At 41.1% G+C, this 19,705-nt stretch overlaps 1 protein-coding gene across 2 annotated transcripts in view; it reads right to left on the reverse strand.

The window, feature by feature from the left end:
* Positions 1-586: 586 nt before the first annotated feature.
* The window catches only part of PLAGL1 (PLAG1 like zinc finger 1), a 43,725-nt gene continuing 24,606 nt past the window's right edge, over positions 587-19,705 (reverse strand). Inside the window, exons 1-7 of one of the 2 annotated variants that reach the window (XM_052679348.1) lie at positions 17,287-17,454; positions 12,781-12,936; positions 11,663-11,775; positions 8,924-9,073; positions 5,721-5,840; positions 3,607-4,103; positions 587-3,271 (exon numbers count right to left, since the gene is read on the reverse strand). In XM_052679348.1, coding sequence (XP_052535308.1) covers positions 1,996-3,271; positions 3,607-4,103; positions 5,721-5,840; positions 8,924-9,013 — 1,983 coding nt within the window. In that variant the 5' untranslated portion in view covers positions 9,014-9,073; positions 11,663-11,775; positions 12,781-12,936; positions 17,287-17,454 and the 3' untranslated portion in view covers positions 587-1,995. Of the gene's footprint in view, positions 3,272-3,606; positions 4,104-5,720; positions 5,841-8,923; positions 9,074-11,662; positions 11,776-12,780; positions 12,937-17,286; positions 17,455-19,705 lie in introns of those variants that run through there. The other variant, XM_052679340.1, reaches the window with a different exon arrangement.

A 19,705-nucleotide genomic window follows, 5' to 3' on the forward strand; every position in this document is an offset into this window, starting at 1 on the left:
TGAGAAACACTGCAGCGTTTCCTTCTTAACGTCTTATTTTAATTCAAAGACGAGTATTTCATAACGTATCAAACCTCTTAGAAAAGCACAATCCAAAGCGTCTGCTAATCATATATGATCAGGCATGTACATGAATGTGTCGTCTGGGGTTGTTTCTTTTTTTTTGTTTACAAGTGCATAAGCTTGAATGCAGCCACGTGAATGCAATTTGCACGAACAAGGAAAGCAATGCAGTAAACAGGTACACGCGTACCTTTCCAAGTCTGAGCAGAATTACGAGCTGTAAAATGTGCATGTAACACTGTTTCCAACCTTTTCACTCTTCACTAAACTGTAATTTGAACAACTGCTAACTGGACTTGAACCTATTCTTCCTACTGCTATCCCTGCTATGATGATCTTAGAATTTATTTTGTTTTGCCCTATGCCAAGACTTTTAAAAATAAGAAAACTTCTCCAGTGTATCTGAAGAACATATTTCTGCACAAAGCCCAATAATCCCACCTTCCCTTAATCCAAATAATGATGAACTTGTAAAAATATTCACATAATTACAGTTCATTAACAGCGAAACAGCAATCAGTGATTCACAAATATTGTCTTTTATTTGAAGTTGCCTGGAAATAGTTCTGTGATTACCAAGGGAGAAGAGAACAAGCTTGCTTCATGGTGTATCTGTAATTATCATTAGGTACTATTAATTCTAAGTGAATTTAGTAGAAGAGATTGCATATTCTGATTCAGAAACTCTGCATCTGTTTCAGCTGTGACAGAACCCACTGGTAATGGCATGATATGCTAAAATGGTGTTCTGTTTTTTTTTTAAGAATGGGTTATGCAAGGCAGCAAGTAAATCCTGAAGTTGTTTGTTTGTTTAAATGTTATCTACTAGGAGATTTGATTTTTTTGCAATTTCTGCTAGTTGGTCGTGGGACAGGGCTGTAACACCTACATCAGCTGGAAACATACAGCAGTTTACTATAGGAAGCAAACGTAAGTTCTGGTTCTGATTTGGGTGAAACTACCAAAATACCACTCAGCAAAAAGCACAGGATGAAGATCATCTAACCATTATCACACTTGCTGATTTCCTATGCCATTTTGAGACAGGTTCACAACCCATTGTTTTGAAGAGGCCCATCCTGAGGTAACCACCACAAGCTCTTCTGCATGGGGACCTACCACAGCCTCACTGAAGGCAGACCTTGGCTGGAGGCTCCCCTGTGCAATCTCCAATCTTTAGGACAATTCATCTCCCGTTCTGAAAACTACATCTATAGAAGACATCTGCTTTGGTGTAACCATGCAGCAGTGGTAGTTATTTCCAGCCCTGGGAAAAATGCAGGAGATGCACAAAGCCAAAGTGCACTTTAGGAGAAAATAAAGAAGTCTACTTAGGTGTAATCACAACAGTGATTTTCTTTGTTTTAAAAGAGTGGAACTAGAAGATAAGATTTATTCTTGGAATCATTTTGATTTAAAGATTCATAAAATTTGGTAATTAAGTAAATGCTTAGAAGAAATCTGTATCACACTGATAAATTATTCACCTTAAGTTTACATTTCCTGTGATTTTTGGCTCATTAAAATTATTCTTCTGTTCTTTCCTCCTCCTTCCCATTTACCCTAACCCTATTTCTCCTATTGTGGCAGCCATAGTTTCATTGTGCCTATTACGAGGCTTTGCTATTGCTGAAGACATTAAGCTGTTTGTTTAAAAGGTAAGAAACAAGAATATCAAGGGTACTGAAAGAAGTATGTTAGTCCTACTATTGTCATATGCTAAAAATTAATAATAGTATGAAAAATAGAGCTTCTTGTTTATTAACATTCTGAATTGAACTACCATGTCCATAACATGCTTTAAAAAAAAAAAAAAAAAAAAATTGGGACAGTTTTTCTTGAAACAGAAAAGAAGAAAAACAAAAAATACCCTTCCTAACAGATTTAAGTAAGAAGCACAGTCTTTTTTTTTTTAAGAAAAAAAAAGCATAGTTATTTGAAGGCATGATGAAAATGAGGCAACGTTACAGAATTTGTAGTGGATGGAAAAGAGCGAGGAAGATGATGCAGCTGGTTTATGGCCATGCCACCAGTTGCTAGCTGTAGACCTTGCTGTTGGCTGAGGCCGTTCAGCCTCTGTGATGGTTCCTCTGGACCAAATGCCATTGCGATATCCCCAGTAGTGCTCTGGTTGTCACCTTGTGGGAGTTGCCAGAAACTCATCACATGAGTGAGATCCATGAAAGGCATGCTGGTAGTTTCAGCTGCTGTCTCTGTCTCCTTGTGCACTGGGTATTTGTTAGTATCACCTATAGGCCCTGAGGAAGTTTCTTCCAGACTGATTTTGTGGAGAGATTGAGGTTCTGGTAGTGGCAGGTCCTCTAGAAGATGGACGTTGTAACCTTTAACATCCACTTTGATAGGAAGATTCTTGAGGGAGCCTGCTGCAAATGAGGTAGAGGTAAGGTCATATTTATTAGACTGATGAAGGTTCAGGTTGGCAGGGATGGCTGTTGAGCATGGTGTGGGAGGGACAGCTGCAAGGCTATCTGCACAGCCCATTCTTTGCAAAAGAGGAGAAGGTTCAATAGGAAGAGCAGTTTGTAAGCTTGTCTGGGGATGAAGATGTGAACAGTTATATTCCTTTGGTTCTGAATTATTCAAAATTCCATTCTGCACTGAGACCCTTTCAGGAAAAGGGGACAATATGCTGGCATCTTCCTTCAGTCTGAATGGAAAAAGCTGGTCAAGGAGACCTACAGAGTCACCGTTCTGCAACCTGCTCTTGAGCAGTTCTTGTGGATGAGTCTTCCTTGTATGGCGAGTCAAGTGGTCCTTCCGCCCAAACCTTTGGGCACAAAACTGGCACAGAAAGTCTTTGCAACCTGTGTGAACCACCATGTGGCGCCGCACATCTTTACGGGTATAGAAGTGACGCTCACAATGGTCACACTTGTGTTTCTTTTCCTTGGTGTTGCCAGTTGGTTTCCCTGCATGACTTTTGAGGTGTTCCAGCAAAACTTCAGTGCCACCAAACTCCTGAGCACATACCCTACAGGTAAGGTCTCCACTGGTGGCTGAATGAAGAGCCAAGTGTCTCTTATAACCTAGCTTGGTGTTGTACTTCTTGCCACACTCTTCACACTTGAAAGCCATCTTGTTTGGGTCATGAGTCTGAAGGTGATTCTTCAGATGGTCTTTCCTATGAAATGTCTTTTCACAGTAGCCACACTGGTGAGATTTTTGTGGAGAATGAGTGGCTGAGTGCCTACAACAGAAGAAAAGTGTAATCAGCATTTACATTTACTCAAGTACACAGTGCAGCTTCAAGACCTGAAAACACTGGCCCTCTTGAAGGAAGGCATTCTCACAAGTTCTCAGATTATTAGTAAAAGCCTAACTTTTTTGTTTTTTAGAGGAGTGTGTTAATCATAAAGCGCACAGTAGGTTCTTTCTGAATAGCAATTGAGGGAGACTAGTTTCCTCAATTATTGCAAACACGGGAATATGAAAACTGAACTTGGGGATTAACTGTCACAAGGACACTGAAGAAGAAAAGGATGTCCTTCCCACACAAGAAAAGGAGTGCCTTCAGAGCTGTACCTGAGCAGTTTATATTTGGAAATGAAGGCTTTTGTGCATCCGTGCTGTGAACACTTGTAGGGGCGCTCCGCTTTATGCACGTAAGTGTGGACTGTGAGCTTTTCAATGGAATCAAATATCTTCCCACAGAGTCGGCAAGGGTAACTGTCTGTCTGCTTCACTTCTCTTCCCTTCAACAGTGAAGACCGGCCATTTCTCCATTTAGGTATAAACCTCACAAGAGCATCACAAGTGTTTCCTGAGCTGGCACAGCTAAGCTTCGCAGCAGAGGAACAGGAAATGGTCCCATAGCACTGAGCAATGCTTTTGCCTAATGCCGATCCTCTCAGTTTCCCTTTGAATTTGTTTTTTGCTTTTAAGGATCCTAATTTATTTGGTGGTCTGAGCCTGGTGGTAAGGACTCGGTCTTTATTGATGCACTGGTGAGATTCCAGCAGAGCAAAAGTTGCAAAAGTACTTCTACAGCTGGAGCATATCCAAGGGTCTACAGGCTCTTTCTGCAACGAGAACAGAAGCAGGTCTTTCTTATTAGGCATTCTAAGGAAAGGTCATATTCTCACTGACACTACATCATCTCTGGGTTTTTTCAGGACCTGTTGTCCTTGGTCATATTTACTTCAGCGTACTACAATACTGCTGTTCAGCAGGAAACGGATTCTCTCTAGGAGTCTAAAAACCAGAAGAGGAAAAAAAAAATAAAAAATGATTGACTAAATACCGATTTCCACATTTGTGTTTAGCATTTACTGTAGCAGTACTGAGTCCTTCACCTTTGCTCATCTCTGTGTACTGAATTTCAAAGTCTATTTGTTCTTATTATGGAATTACTTATAAAAGCAGTTGAGAATTGTACTTTAACCTTGGATTGACATCATTTATCTGCTATTGCAACTGTACAAAAATCACAGAACTAGGGCCTGCCTAATTGGGTAGGCTTCTGCACACAAATGTAGTTTACCATACAGGATTTCCCTCTATTTTTGGCTGACTCCACACCCCTTTACAAGAAGGCAGTAGTCAATGCCTCCAGGAGAGACTTTTTCACTTTGCTTCATGCTGGACATCAGACTTTACTAATTCAAAATGGAATAATTTAGTTTTGGGGATATCAAGCCTATCCTTAAAGACATTCAAGTTTTTCGGTTTTTTGTGTTTGTTTGGTTTTCTTTTTGTAAGCATTGTATTATTTGGAATTATTTCTGTGAAAATAAAAACTCTACTGGATTCAATTGAACATATTTTAAATATAGACATTTAAAACATTCAAATGAAAAACTGTGCAAAAAAACCAAGCCCAAAACAACCACCAGTTCCTGACAAAATGTATTAACAAAATGTATTTCCAGATGTATAGCCCTCAATATCCTCAGCTGTTTGTACATTACTTCTCACAAAGTGACATTATTTTCCCTTGTCCTTCGCTTGCTTTGGAGAACATAGTGAAGCCATGTCTACTCTGTCTTTATTCAGAGACAAAGAGCCCTACTCCTCCTCTTCTGTATTTTATGCTATGCCTTCTTTCTGGACTATGCTCTAAAATCCTCTGTGCAAATGAAGCAATAGGGAGCACCTGGAGCACCTGTGAATTCCAAGTTCAACTGTATTCTCTGTTTAACATTTCCTTCTAGCTTAGATATCAGTCTTCACAGTTACATTTTCAGTATTCAGAAACCTTTGTCCTGTCTTTTTAAGAATTCTTACTATCATACAAAGAGAAAGGCGAACTGAAGGGTTATTACACAGGAAAGACTGAAGCAATCAGTGCATTATCTGACCAACTGGTCATGGCATAACAAATGGGAATTGCTGAGATACATCTAAGGCTAGACAGACATCTAAGGCTTGGCTACCTAAGAAACAATCACAAACTTAAATAAGTCTTTCCAGCACACCCCATGGAATCACTACTTCTGGATATGTCTGATGTCATCACTAGATTACAAACACGGGATATAAAGAGCAGCCTTACTATGGATAGTTGTTCCTTTAAAATTGCTCCTGGCTTTGCGTTAGCCAACTATTCTGTGACTTGCTCTAGCATTACCACACGGAGCATGTAAAAAGCCACAATTTACTACATGGTGACAGCCTCAATGTAGATTAGGGGTACTTACTGCTACTACAGGCAAAGGACTGACATCAGATTCTTCTTTAATGAAGACTGCAGAAGTTTCCATAAATTTGGCATAATCGGCAGCGTACCATACTTTCAATTCCGTGTGGGGCTCAATTGGCTGTGAATGGAAGAAAATAGTTCACATTTACTTATGCCTGTTTACCTACATCAAATAATACTATGTTGAAGACTGGAGGGAGGGGGATGCAATTTGTTATCATTACTCATGTTGCATTCTTTGAATCTATTTAAATTACTGGTAACTTAGTTTCAAGATTCAAACAAACACTTTCTGAGCATTATTATCCACTCTGAAAGGTTTGAATCTTTAGAGTTTCTAAAAGCAGACCTGTATGTACAGAGATTTTGGGGGATCATAGTAGGACAGATGCCTCAGCCCTCCCAACTTCAGCGAGATTTATTTGCCTGTGATGTCCAGATGTCCAGCAGTCTGTCCAAGAAATATCCTTGATGTTCCTAAAGCCCACTGAACGTGACACCTAACTACAGGGTATAGGGAAAATTGCATAATGAATGTGTAACAGGTTGAACACCTCTTGGATGCACAGATTCAGAGTGATTAATGTGTGGACTTCAAATCAAACTTGCATATTTACATGCACTGGCTCTAATGGGTGAGGCTCAATATGAATGGTGGCAATAGGCTGACTGGACTGGATGAGCTTAGAGGCCTTTTCCAACCTTAATGATTCAATGCACGAGCTATATGGTACCCCCTGCCCTCCTTTCACTGAAGCCTTCCTACACAGGATTAAGGAAGTCCATAATCTGCAGTCTTCCATCCAGTCATGCATACAGCAAATCTTGAACTGAACTACTACCTCATCATAAAGTACGTTCAGTCAATACAGCAGCAGACAGAAAAAGAAAGATGAGTGATTAGATTAATTGGCTCAAGATTTATTACATATCTAGAAGGAAAGGAGAGAAGTAACTATATGACTTCTTGGCATTGTAAGCCACTTTATTCATCTGTAAACAAAACTAACATCCTTTCAAAAGATGCACAGCCAAACTGCATTGTACCTGTTGTTTTGTTTCAACTAAACTACATTTATGCCACTAGAAAGAACAAACTAGCCTGGAAAGACGGCAGCTGAGTCTTGTTCCATGATATCACATCTTAAAATGCACTTATAACATCAACACTGCATGAGCATTGTAGGTGAAAGATAAGTTAGACTGTGAACGCTAGAAGGTGGCGGATACTTGTATGTATAATGTCCAAAACCTGAACTTCTGAAGCACAAACATGCTTGCTTACTACAACCAGCATGGTCAGCTGTATGTTCCAATAACACCTGACCTAAACAGAAATGGTACACAGTGAATTTTCCACTTTGCAAAGGATGAGAGGCAGAAACATCATTTAGGAGACCAATCATGCACTGAGCTCCTGCATGTGCTCTAGATGGAGAAATGTATACATGTATCCATCCATATATGTATGCTTTTGTAGCCATAATTTCAAGTCACTAAAAATCTTCTGCCTTTACTCTAAAGTGATATTCCAGCTTTCTGTAAAAACAATGGAGCCAATACTTCCACTCTCATCAGATATTCAAACTCTCTTGAGAAAAAATCCTCATAACCAGCCCTAAGGCAGCCTCACAGTGTGACCAGCAGGGTGTGCCTCAGTGTAGCAGAAGGCTATTTTACCTTATTGACCTGGACAAAATCTGCAGGATGTCACAGTACTATGAATGGCACCAGGACTTAGGAGTGAGAAAAACAGGCTAACTCCCCACAGTGCATAGTAGGGGTTCCAAAGCACATTACTCATCCCAAGATACTCTTCATTTTAATAACGAGAAGGATGCAACTCTCCATTAATGCTCACGAGCAATTCTATTGAAAGCAGTGAGCTGTGTCAATACAGTATTTAAATTCTACTGGAAATTTTAAGTCATCAGTTTCATAAATATGCTGCTTAGAAAAAACATTTGTTCATGCTTTCCAAATAGAGTATTATTAATGCTCTCAGTTCTACACATACAACATATATTTAAAATCGTATTGACTGAGTCAGAATTCCAAACAGCCTAAACATCGTCACAGATTGGGATATACTGCTATATTTTGATTTTTTTAATTGCTTTACTATTCATCCAAAGACAAACTGTGTTATAAAAGACTTTGAGGATGCAAAGTGTTATCACCACTAATTTATTCTCACACCATCACTGTGTGGTAAGTATGACTAGTATTTTCTTATTCCTATGTTACTCACAGTGCTATGCAGGCATTTACTTAGAATAAAAAAGGGGGAGAAAAAAAGGGAATGTTCAACACGAAGACTTCAGTTTCCTAGGCATGTAAGAGTTAAGTTCTGATTTAAAAACAAAAAAAAGTCTGATAAGGTGTCCAAAACAGTAAAAACCAAGAAGACCACGTATTCATAGAATCATCACAGAATCATAGAATGGCCTGGGTTGAAAAGGACCACAATATCATCTAGTTTCAACCCCCCCTGCTTTGTGCAGGATCGTCAACCACCAGACCAAGATGCCCAGAGCCACATTCAACCTGGCCTTCAGTGCCTTCAGGGACAGTGCATCTACAACCTGTTCCAATGTGTAAATATTCCTGAGTAATTTACAAATACAGAGTTCTCTATTTTCTCTCCTAAGACAGAGGCACAGTCCAAAATCCCTAGTATAAATTGATTGTTTCATGGCAACATTATAGTATTGTAAGTTCTGCAGTTAAGTCTTCAAATTTAATCAGAGTAGAAAACAATACTTGAAGAAGCTGCTCAGAATCCTCTAATGTGCTCAGAACACAACCTGTGCCCAAAAGTGCAATAAAGAAAAGTGCTTTCCAGGAAGAAGTACTCTCGAAGGTAATCCTGCAGGACAATCTCCCAACGTGCCAATTTCAAACTGGAATGGTAACACTTTGCAGTGTTCTTGTTTAAACACTGCCACCACGAATGATATTTCTGCATTTCTCTGCTCAGTTTCTTCAATACCCACAGCATATGTACACATTACCTTTCACTGGAAAACTCCATACACTGCTTGCTTTACTATGGATTAAGTGATATAAAAGGCGGTGTGTACGAAAGCACCAGTTGCCTGAATACAATCAATCTTTCATCTGTAAACGGGTTGGTCTTTCAGAATCTTTGTCGATAAATTGCCATTTGAATGACAGGTGAAGCAGTGTGGGTTTAACTACCTTAACAGTTGTAAAGTAGACTTCTCCACAGTGCTGATAAGCCACAAGGGTCTGTTCTTCTTGGTTCCGGGCTAGCCGGACAAACATCATCCAGTTTCCACAGTCTTCATTGGGAGTGTCCAGAAAGTACTTCCCTCCATCTTTCAATACCTGAAACAAAGGGGGTGGGTTGGAGAAATAACATGGTAAAAACTAAGTCCTGTACAGAGACTTACTAATTTTTTTTTAAATTTGGAATCAGGGCTACCAATTATTTACCTTCTTGTGGTGATAAATTCTTTGAAATCATGTTTGTTTCAAAATAGATCACTCTTAGAGAACACCAAGTGCAAAAGAAAGTGAAGAATGAGTATCTTCTGAGGCACGCAACTAGTAAAATAGCTGTAAGGCCTTTGTATGTATTTCCAGTTTATATTTCTCATTTTTTATGTTATATGAAGATAGTATTATAGGAACAAGAACTAAGTGCAAGCAGGTAAGAAGATAAGCTTCGTGCCTTAATGTACTTCCTGAGTAGCTGATAATCTCAAACTTCAATGCTGCATTAACGCTGGTTTGCATGGAACAATCACACAAGTTGTGTAATAATTCCAAAGAGACTTTTTAACAGTCATCTCGTTTTTAAAAATGTAAAATTAAATACAAATGAACAATCGTGCCAGAAAGACCTCATTCATTTTGCTTTACTTCATTCTTCCTAGATTCCATTTCAAGGGAATGTCTCTATGAGTAAACAGCCCCAACCTCATACAGGACAGTTGCTTTTCCACTACACTGAATGTAGATATTTGAAGCTGCACAACAGATGCCAGCACTGCATGTATTGGTTCCAATAATCACTTAAGCTAAACATTAATTGCAAAACAAGTTTTATCTCCACTGCTTCTGAGGACTGTTTTACCCAACTTTGTCATTTTTCCAATGGAAACACCTGCCTGCTGGACAAGTCCCACTTTAATCACATTCAGAATGCTGCTAAGAGAAATGCCAAGGCAACTGCTGCTGCCATGTAGGAAAAGTCAGAGTCCAGTCTCTTCTTGTGAAGAAATGCTCTATTCATCAATCAGAACTGTGCTTATCACAGTACACTTTGAAGCAAACTGGGCTGACCGATAGAGCATAGGGTGCGGTTTGCAATGGCTTGGTGGAGAGGAAGGAACTGGGTGCTTAGTTCATCCATGCTCGCAAACTTGCTGGATATGTACCTTACCTTCTCTGCATTTGTAAGAATTGAAGTGTTGCACAGGGACAGAAGAAACTAATGCTCTCTGGTGTCATCATGCTATGAAAATCCCACAGAAGGACAGTGTTACCTTCCTGGCAGACCATTCATATGGCTTTCGTAAGCAAATGAAGTGTACAGCAATCACGGACCTACAATTTTCATTCTCAAATGAAACTGCAGAAGTATCTGTATGTATGCCTTTCTCCAAAGCAGCCTGTATTCCAGCCCCAAGCTTCTGAGGAAGAAAACTCAAATGAAGACATACAGCAAATAACAGGACCCTCTCTCTTGGAAGGTGAGAGGGCCTGATGTTAAATGACGAGTCTTGGAAGAACCAAGACTTGCCACAGAGTTCTGACAGAGGCTGTGGCTGGAATGTAGATGTGCTGTGTGACAGAGACACCTGTGCAGGTGAGTGCTAGGATAAGACGAGTATGATCAGCCATCACTCCCAAGAAGCTTATAAGGGAAAAAATGTTCATGAAGATACACTTAAGCTAGGCTGGTCTTTACAGAGGCCATCATGTGCATGGAAAAATTACAAACAATGGTGTAAATGGTCCAGATCGGATAAATAGCACATGCTTATGCAGCAAGGGATAGTAACTGCTTTAACAATAAGAAGCTGACCAAATAAACTGAATTATTACACTGCCTGTCAAAGTTTATGCACAATCACATAATTAAGGAATGCTTCCTTATTCTTGCACTGTTCCTTCCTACTAAGCAGGTGTCCTAGTGCATATTTCTGCCACTACTGCTAAGCCAGTGCACACACATGACCCTCCCAATAAAATGGTGTAAAGTACAAATTCTTTTGTTCTAATTCATAGAATCACGGAGTATCCCTTGTTGGAAGGGTCTCACAAGGATCATAGAGTGCAACCCCTGGCTCCACACAGGACCACCCAAAATTCATACCCTAGCATTGTCCAAAGGCTTCTTGAACTCTGGCAGCTTGGGGCTGTGCCCACGGCCTTGGGGAGAATGTGCCATGCCCATCACCCTCAGGTGAAGAGTCTTTTCCTCACATCCAATCTGACCCTCCCCTGACTCAGCTCCATGCCATTCTCTCAGGTCCTGTCACTGCCGCTAGAGAACAGATCTCAGTGCTGCCCCCACTCTCTCCTTATGAAGAGCTGTAGGCTGCCATGAGGCCTCCTCTCAGACTCCTCAGCTCTGGGCTGAACAAACTAAGTGAATACAGCCCTACTAGGGAAGACAGTACTATCCCTGGATACATCAAATAGTTATACTCCATGAAAAATTTATCAAGAACAGTTAGATGAATAGATAAATCACCCCAGAAGTGATACAGCTAGAAAGCAGGAAACTAAACTCAGCATACAAGAAGATCTTGTTACTTCAGGCTATGCTGTGCAATCCAATAATATGACTTAAATTCACACATAGAGATCAGAAGTACGATTAATTAACTAGATCAGAAGGCAAGTTTTCCATATGAAATGTTAAAATACACATACACACTTCATGGTAAGGCACAGGGTTTTTACCTGCAGAACTAGCCTACTCTCATCATAGCAGGTCAATTTTGTAGACAGCTGACCAACGTAAGGACCAAACTGTGTTCTCTTCTGTATTACTTTCTTTGCAAATACTCCAAGGACTGTAAATAAAAAAGACCAGACTAATATTAATGCAGACACAATGAACTATTTCTTGTATAGTTACAGTTAAGAAAATGGATTTAAACATAGTAGTCCTGAATGCATTAATTCTTCTTCAAGATAAATATACCAGATAAACCGTTCAAAGTGTTAAGAGTCTGAAGAGGATCCAAGTCTATAAGAGGCTTTGTAAAAATGGAACTTCCATTGAATACAACCAACAAAAGTGCTTAAAATCCACAAAAGGACATTAACATGCAATGTTCAAATGGGCTGACTGTCTTCAGTGTACAAGATGTTATCACAGCACTATGCTTATAGGCATACTTGAGAAAGTTGTCATCTCCTGATATTAGAGAAGGTCTACAAAAAAAACAAAATTACCTGTCTTACTCATCTCGTTACCTCCTACCTATAACCAATGGTGCAGTGTAACAGGCATCTTGCTATTCCCTTTCTGAAATGTCATCTAGGCAGAGCTAATTTTACACAGCACACTGAGCATGTAGTTCATTTGCTCAAGCTTGAGCATTCAAACTTTTTATAATGTGAGTTGAAGATGCTGCAAGAAGTGATTTAACACCCTATATTCTTTTGAGTTTGCATGCTGGATGAAAGATGTTACTTACCATTTTGCTTATTGTCTTTCATTGAATACACTTTCTTGTTTCTTTGCATGGCTTGGGAAAAAGATATGCAATAGCGTATGGCTTTTACTATTACAGATTTAACATTCATTGTACTTGTATAAACTCAAATGAGCTAACAGATAGCTTCCTATTAAATGTCACATCAGCTCCAGAAGATATCCAAACATCAGCCTGCACTGAAGGGACTAGAAATCAGTCATAAATAACAGTAGCTGAATTTGAGGTTTAGTTACACTCAGCTTCATACAGGTAATACCTGAAGATTATGTCTTAAGTAATGCATAAAAAGGGGCCAGTGTTAGTATTACTGGCTTTCTCTTTATGACATGTGGGAAAAAAAGCTACAATACTTACTCTGCTGGTTTCCAGCTCGCAGCTCCAACACTCGCAAAGTAAGGTAGTGAGGTAGGGTGAGACGGGCTCGGCTAGGAATAACCCTGTCTTTAGCCCTGATGAGTGGTCCATGAAGTTTGCATTCTCCTATAAGGCTTTTACCGCAATCCTCACACCCTACAAATCCAGAAAAGAGAACTCATAACTAAAAATGCAGTATTTCTCTCCAATTTAGTCTCTAGTAATTGTCTTGCTTGAGAACACACCTTAGATTATCAATGTTTTTATTTACAGCACTTTTCCACGGTAGGTACAGAAAGGACTATCTGAAAGCCGAAAATGAAATAGGAAGGTTTGAAATAAGACCTCCAGTTTGTGTATTCCCACCTGTGTGCACTGGCAAATCCTGACCTCCAAAGATTTATACACAGCTCATTGGGAAATGTTGTCAACAGTGACTGTGGAGACTAGGATGGCAGCAAAACTGAAGCTCAGAGTATGTGCACCTTTAAATCAAGGTATATGCATTTATATATAGATGAGAATGGCGAGGTTGCTAGTAATAATCAAGGTAACTTGCAGAGATACAAGAAGCCCAGGAAAGATCACGGTTTCTTTGTGATCTTGCACAGGCCATGCTGAGTAAAAGATGAGACCCTTAGTGTATCATGAAAAATGAGTACAGTAGGTGTTACAGCCACAACTCAGTTGACAACCACTGAAGGCAGCATTCCCAGACTGTGCTGTCTATGGAAAGCCAAGAGGCACGCCACATTTCCCAGGCATAGTTTCACAGTAATCACATTTGCAGAATACATGAACCATCCACAGAAGTCACTAATGAGAAAGACGTCTGCAAATACTGACATTCTCCCAGCACATTAAGGTATTTTTGGTTCAGCGTAGCTCAGGCTGGTTGCCAGGGAAACTCGTACTGAGCAGTGACAAAATGTGGCAATGATCCTCTTCAACAGAAGACATCCAAGCGCTGGAGTTACACAGAGTGATGGGAAAAACAGTGCACAAAACCTTTTTGTAGACAGCAGAAACAAAAGCAGTGAACCAACAAATCACCCATGACTACCTTACTTTGTTTTACTTCTGAAAATTCTTTTGAGCAAGTTTATTCAACTAAGTGACAGTAAGGAAAGGAAGAATGAAGTCAGAACACCCAAAAGAGTTTGAGGGAGCTGAGGAAAGCTGTAGCAAAAACTGGGGCTGGTGAGATGAGTCTTCAGGCCAGGCTGAAGCTAGAAGCCAAAGAAAGAAGCATAAGGGCTCATAGACAACATCTGGAGAGACACTGGGGACAATCCTTGAGAAAGGATAGTAGTGTCACAAATACAGTATTCAGCATAGCTTCAAAAGGTTTCCATTTGTTAACTAAAGTAGGCACTAGATTAAATTACGTGCCTTACAAGTCTAGTCCAAAATGTCCCCAAATAACTCCCAAGTGCTCCTACTGAGTTTTCTGGGCTTTCCATCAGCTGTAAATGAGAAGGTAGACCTGTTTATTTGTCAAGTTAAAAAACACAGCAGTAGTCCATATTCTTCAGTATTTTGGGGATCACATAATAGTTTTATTTTTTCATGGCTCCCAGACCGCATGCCTTCACTACAAACAGCTGAAATCTACTTTTTTTTTCTTCTGTTAGAGCTACAGATAAAGAACATAAGAACATGCCACTCTACAAGCATCACTGAAAATGCACACCCAAAAAAACCCTAAATACAGCTGCAAGACAGATTTTTCTTGTTACACACTGTTTTATGTATCTGAAGGTCCTTCACAGCTAGGCTGCAAGAAAAGAAATATTTTCAGAGTGGTTTAACTTAATAGGCTTTTAAATAGATTACCAACAATCTATGTCTTCTGAGGGCAACAAAATTATTAGGGGTCCTCTACCAGCTTCCTGGGCTTACCTAGAATAATAGCGACTTTGTTTCAAGTTGTGCAGCTCCTGCTTGGAGAGTTGTTCTATGCAAACAGCTGAAAAACATTACCAAAAGCAAAAGGGAGACAAAGAGCTGCTGTTAGAGGGAGGATGTATCTAATCGTAAAGTACACGACCTTATCACTCCATGCCATGCCACTGTGATTCATCACAGCCCAGCTCCTGAGCAAACCTTGCAGCCCTCCTGGGGCAGTGCTGCTGCAGAGAACCTGGGGCAGGCAGCGGGCAGGCCAGGAGGAGAAAGCATGGAAAACGGGCGCAACGGGCCTCCCCTGAACCAGCCTGCAACATTACCACTGCTGTTCTGTCAGTTAAATCCCACTGCTGCACGAGCAGCTGATTTGGTTTGAATTTTCCAAGCAAGGTGGCCTGATTGGAAAGATCTGCCATCAGATACTCACAGAGACAGCGGTGTGACCGCAATATGAGCTCATGGAAGGCAGTTTGGCTGTTAACTTGTGAAAGCCAGCTGGTACAGCCCCAGCAACTGATGGTGACATCTCTGCTCCTGATCCGTGTGCTTTCCACCACCTCCAGGTGCCCCCACAAGCACAGTGGTGACCTGCCAGCGGGCCTCCATTCACACTGGGGGAAGATTAGGTTTCAAAATAATAAAAATATAACGCTCTCTGCCCAGGGAGGTGGTGGAATCACCAGCCCTGGAGGTGTTCAAGGAAGGTTTAGACATTGTGTTGCTCTTTAGTGAGAACTACTGGCGATAGACAGACGGTTAGACTGGATGATCTTGTGGGTCATTTCCAACTTTGGTGATTCTATGATCCTCAAATCGAACTTTATAACATACATGGAGGATGCTAGGATGCTCCTTGAAACTGAAAATAATGCTAGCACAAATAAATAGCTGAGAGAAAGGTTTCTGGCCAAAACTGAGGTGCTGGCCTGGAGAATGTGACAAACCAGCTGCCAGAGCTGGAAGCAGCTCTCATTTAGGACATAACTCTAAGCTAATTGGCTTTCCCACCCACTTCAGCTGGCACTCTGGCAGCCTGGTATCTCTTGATACATGCACTTGTTAAGCATCTTGCTGCAGACTCTGGCCTGAAGTCTCACTGCAGCATCATGAAACACCCTGACCTACCCAATGTTTGCTCTAGGATCATCTGCATTTCCTGATGTGGGATATGAAGACTGCTATTTGATCTAGCGGTTCAACTATAGTTCCAGTCCTGAAACAGCATTTACTTCATGTTGTTTCTGATGTCACATTGATGCACCTGGTACCCTGACTCTGAATGCATACTCCATGCTGAAAATTGCTGGGTATACCAGAAGCGCAAGACCGGGCCACTGTAAATATGGTAACTGCTGAGAGTATCCACAGCGTTAGGTAATCCCCTGGGAAGTAGGGGGGTCTTTGCAATTTCTTCCCCCAAAACTAGCAGCACAAAATCATCTTGTTACATTCTTCCTTGAAGATAATTTCAGACCAACTCACAATCCTTCATAATTCAATGCTAAATTACAGGGCAAGAAATGCAAACGTTACAGCTTCACCAGTGGCACTAGTCTGCAACACTAAAGAAGGTATTTCTGCTTTTTGTTAGGAATATTAGTATACTGCCTGATGCTTTTACAGTCTCTCTGCTCCCTTAACTTACATTTATACAAATAAGACTAATGGATTCCATGTCATGCTTACAACAATATGTGATATGCACAAGCATGCAAGGAAATCATAAAACCGCCTCCATGCCTCTGCTTTGTTGCTCCTTTAATCTATAGGCAACAAAAATAAATGAAGCATTCACAGGAACCACAAGCTGTAAAAAGCAGATCATTACTTCACCTTCAGAGCAACAATGATCCCCTACAGGATATTCATTCATTCTTTGCCTGTAAAGAATTTTACAGAGTTCCAAGCAACACTTTATCTACCTGCAGATTCAACCACACAAGCTAGCAGATCCCATCACCAGCACAGTATTATTCTACTGCATGCAGCACGGCTGGTTTCTGCCTGGCTGTCAGGAGGCTGCCAGAAGCCTCAGTGCCCACAGGACACACTTCCACCCGCCAGCTGACCACAGCAGGCTGACTGCCATACCTGAGCCATTCTCAGCGCAGAGGTGCTTCCCTCAATCCAAGTGACAGCTCTCCTTGGCAATCCTGCAGACTACAGACTGGCCCGTTCTCCTTTCCCTCAGGACAACCGCAGGGCCATCAGCCCTTCACGGGGCCGCACTCCTGCAGGTAGCGGCAGCCAGGCTGGACTCCAGCACAGTTAACAAACACAGGTTTCCAAAGCAGTGGCCCGATCCCTGGGCAGTGCCACCCCCACAGACACAAGCCCGGCCTCAGGGGAGATCTCATTAGCGTGGGCACAGCGCCATGGGCTGCGGTTACACGAAGTCCGGTTGTGGAGATAACAGAGCTATACATAGCTATACTAGGAACGCAATCACTGCCACAAGAGCCCCAACATACCACCAGCTCCTTGGCCAATCAGCTGTAGAGCACAACTTTTAAAAAATCATTTGTTAACAACCAGATCCCTATCAGGCAACCTTTCTGCATCTTCTCCAAGCTCTGCTCTTAAGGGATGTTACGGTACCTGAATCCTCCTTCAGTGTCTCTGAAGGCGTCTGCAGTACTTCTTGCACGCCCTGTGAGCACAGAGGTAACTCTTTCCTTTCACAACACCAGTTTCTTGCAAAGAAGCACTGCAAGAAATGACTGGTCTGCCGAGCAGCGCTCAAAATTTGCTGTGCAGTTTTGCAGCATTAGAATTAGCTCCCGTGCACAGAGGGAACAAAGATCAGTGTACACAGTACTCCAAATCCACGTCTAATTACAATCATAAGATTTGCATAGCAAACAACAGTAATTTACCCCAAAGTAAAACTGTGCTGCTTCGTTACCCTTGCCCTGCTTTCATGTACAGGGACATCACACAAATATCTTGTTGAAATTTTCTCCCTCACCATACATTGCATTTGCAGTATTTGAGTTTTGTTTCTTCTTGTGTAAAAGTGTGTGAGGCTTTCCGTCTCTATCATTTGTTCTGAGGCATCCATTGCTGGAAAAACTTGAAAAGCGTGTTCCAGAACATTATTTATTTGGCAAAAATTCAAAGTACTCAATTAGCAAACAATTAATCCCAAGTTATTTTGCCATTACTGTGGACCACTGTCACACATTTCTTCTGGAAAAAACGTTTATGAAAGAAGTCTTACATGTCCTAAGTTCGATGCGCAAAGTACATTCATTTACAAAGGAGATGAAGCTCTTAACTGATTAACAGTTCATCCAACTTATACTGAAGTAGAACTCCAGTTACAGTTTCCAGAATTCAGAATATTAAAAAAATTATTCTATTCTAACCTCTTTAACTTCTGATATTTTGCTGTGCTACTTCTACTGACTGTGCTATTTTCTACTGACTGACAGCCGTTAGCTGTAATAACTGCTCCTTAGTGCAGCATTAAAGTTGTCGAACTTCATTTTCTCTTGTGTCTCTTCTGCCTTGTACAAGAACACCTTCCATTAAGAGAGAGCTAACGCTGCTTAGTTAAGCACAAAAAAAAAAAGAGCAGGAAGGGAGGGGAAAGTCAAGGCTGACCACAGTCAGGGCTGACTTTGTAATCCCAACTGCTCACCTGAGTAAAGTCTGCAAACTGGGGCATATTCACCCACACATGAATTTGTTTTATTTGTGAAAATCAGTGGAGCAGCAGTGATCCCCGATCTTGGCAGGGATGAGCAGCACTGTGAGCATGAGCGCCTACATGGGGCCCCATGCTCCTCTGGGAAGAGAACGATGGATGGGTGGTTTGCAGACATCCTGGCAATCATCCTTAACATTAAGCACATTTATAGTAACATGACCTCATTCTACTACGATGTAAAACCTAAAAACTGAGTTACTATATTTGGAAGTAGAAATTAAACAGTACCATGCCTTGTTGCCATCCCATGCTTTCAGTCAGACTGGCAGATCAGGTCAGCTCCCTGTAACCAGGACCAGCGCTGCAGGTAAGCCCAGCCCTTAGGTGAGAACATGTGTTCAGAGGAACATTTTCATCACATCACTTCTACCACCCATGAGAAGGAAACCAGCTTGCATGGAGCATCCACCCCCAGCTGGTACACCAGCAGTACTAATCAGCCCAGGCATCCCCTCCTGTCCCACACACCTGTTGCAGTGAAAGTAAGCCTTGAGAAGGGACCCAGAGAGGCTTACCTCCCATCTGACTGCAACGCAAAGCACACACACATTTTCCCAACAGACAGGAGTTCGAGCATGTAAACTCTTCAGAGTAGCAAAACTATTTCTTACATGAATAAATAAATGATAACAGCAACTATGATTCACTATTAGTTCCTAAAAGAGAGTAATCATGAAGACAGTCAAGTACTAATGGAAGCAGTAAGGTTTCTGTCTTGTGACTACTGTTGGCACTGTCAGGAAGAACTTAAAGAGCCCCAGAAATGCCATCCTTCCACCAACCATGTAAGGCTTTCTGCCATGTTCCTTCCATCCTAGGAGCAAAATAAGTGGAGACTCAAGGAGCCCAGGTGCGCTGTAAAATTCAGTGAAGGGACTGTGTACAGCAGATTCTACAGGGAATCAAGAAGGACGTGCAGCAGGATACCTCTGCTCTCCCATACCTTACAGCCTTCCCAGCAAAGAGAATTAAAAAAGTATCTTCACTATCTGAATGCTTGAAAGGGAAGTGTCCTATAGGACTTTACCACAAACTTAAAGAAAAAAAAAAAACAGCAGGGAAAGTATGCAGGTGTGTTTATCAAATTTAACTTCATGCTGCACATTAACAAGTTTATCAAAGCTCTTGATAGGTTCATTCACTTAAAAATGACTTCAGATCAAAGCACTGATTGAAAGCTAAGTAAAAAAAAATATATTCTGGTTATTCTCGAGACTAAGATGTACATGTCACATTTCTGGTACACCACACGGGGTTTTGGTTGCTATCAAAATCCATACACATAATGTACCGTTCAAATGAAGT

This window comes from Tympanuchus pallidicinctus, unplaced genomic scaffold (genome assembly GCF_026119805.1).
Source record: "Tympanuchus pallidicinctus isolate F22 unplaced genomic scaffold, pur_lepc_1.0 scaffold1, whole genome shotgun sequence".
In the NCBI taxonomy this organism is placed as follows: Eukaryota; Metazoa; Chordata; class Aves; order Galliformes; family Phasianidae; genus Tympanuchus; species Tympanuchus pallidicinctus.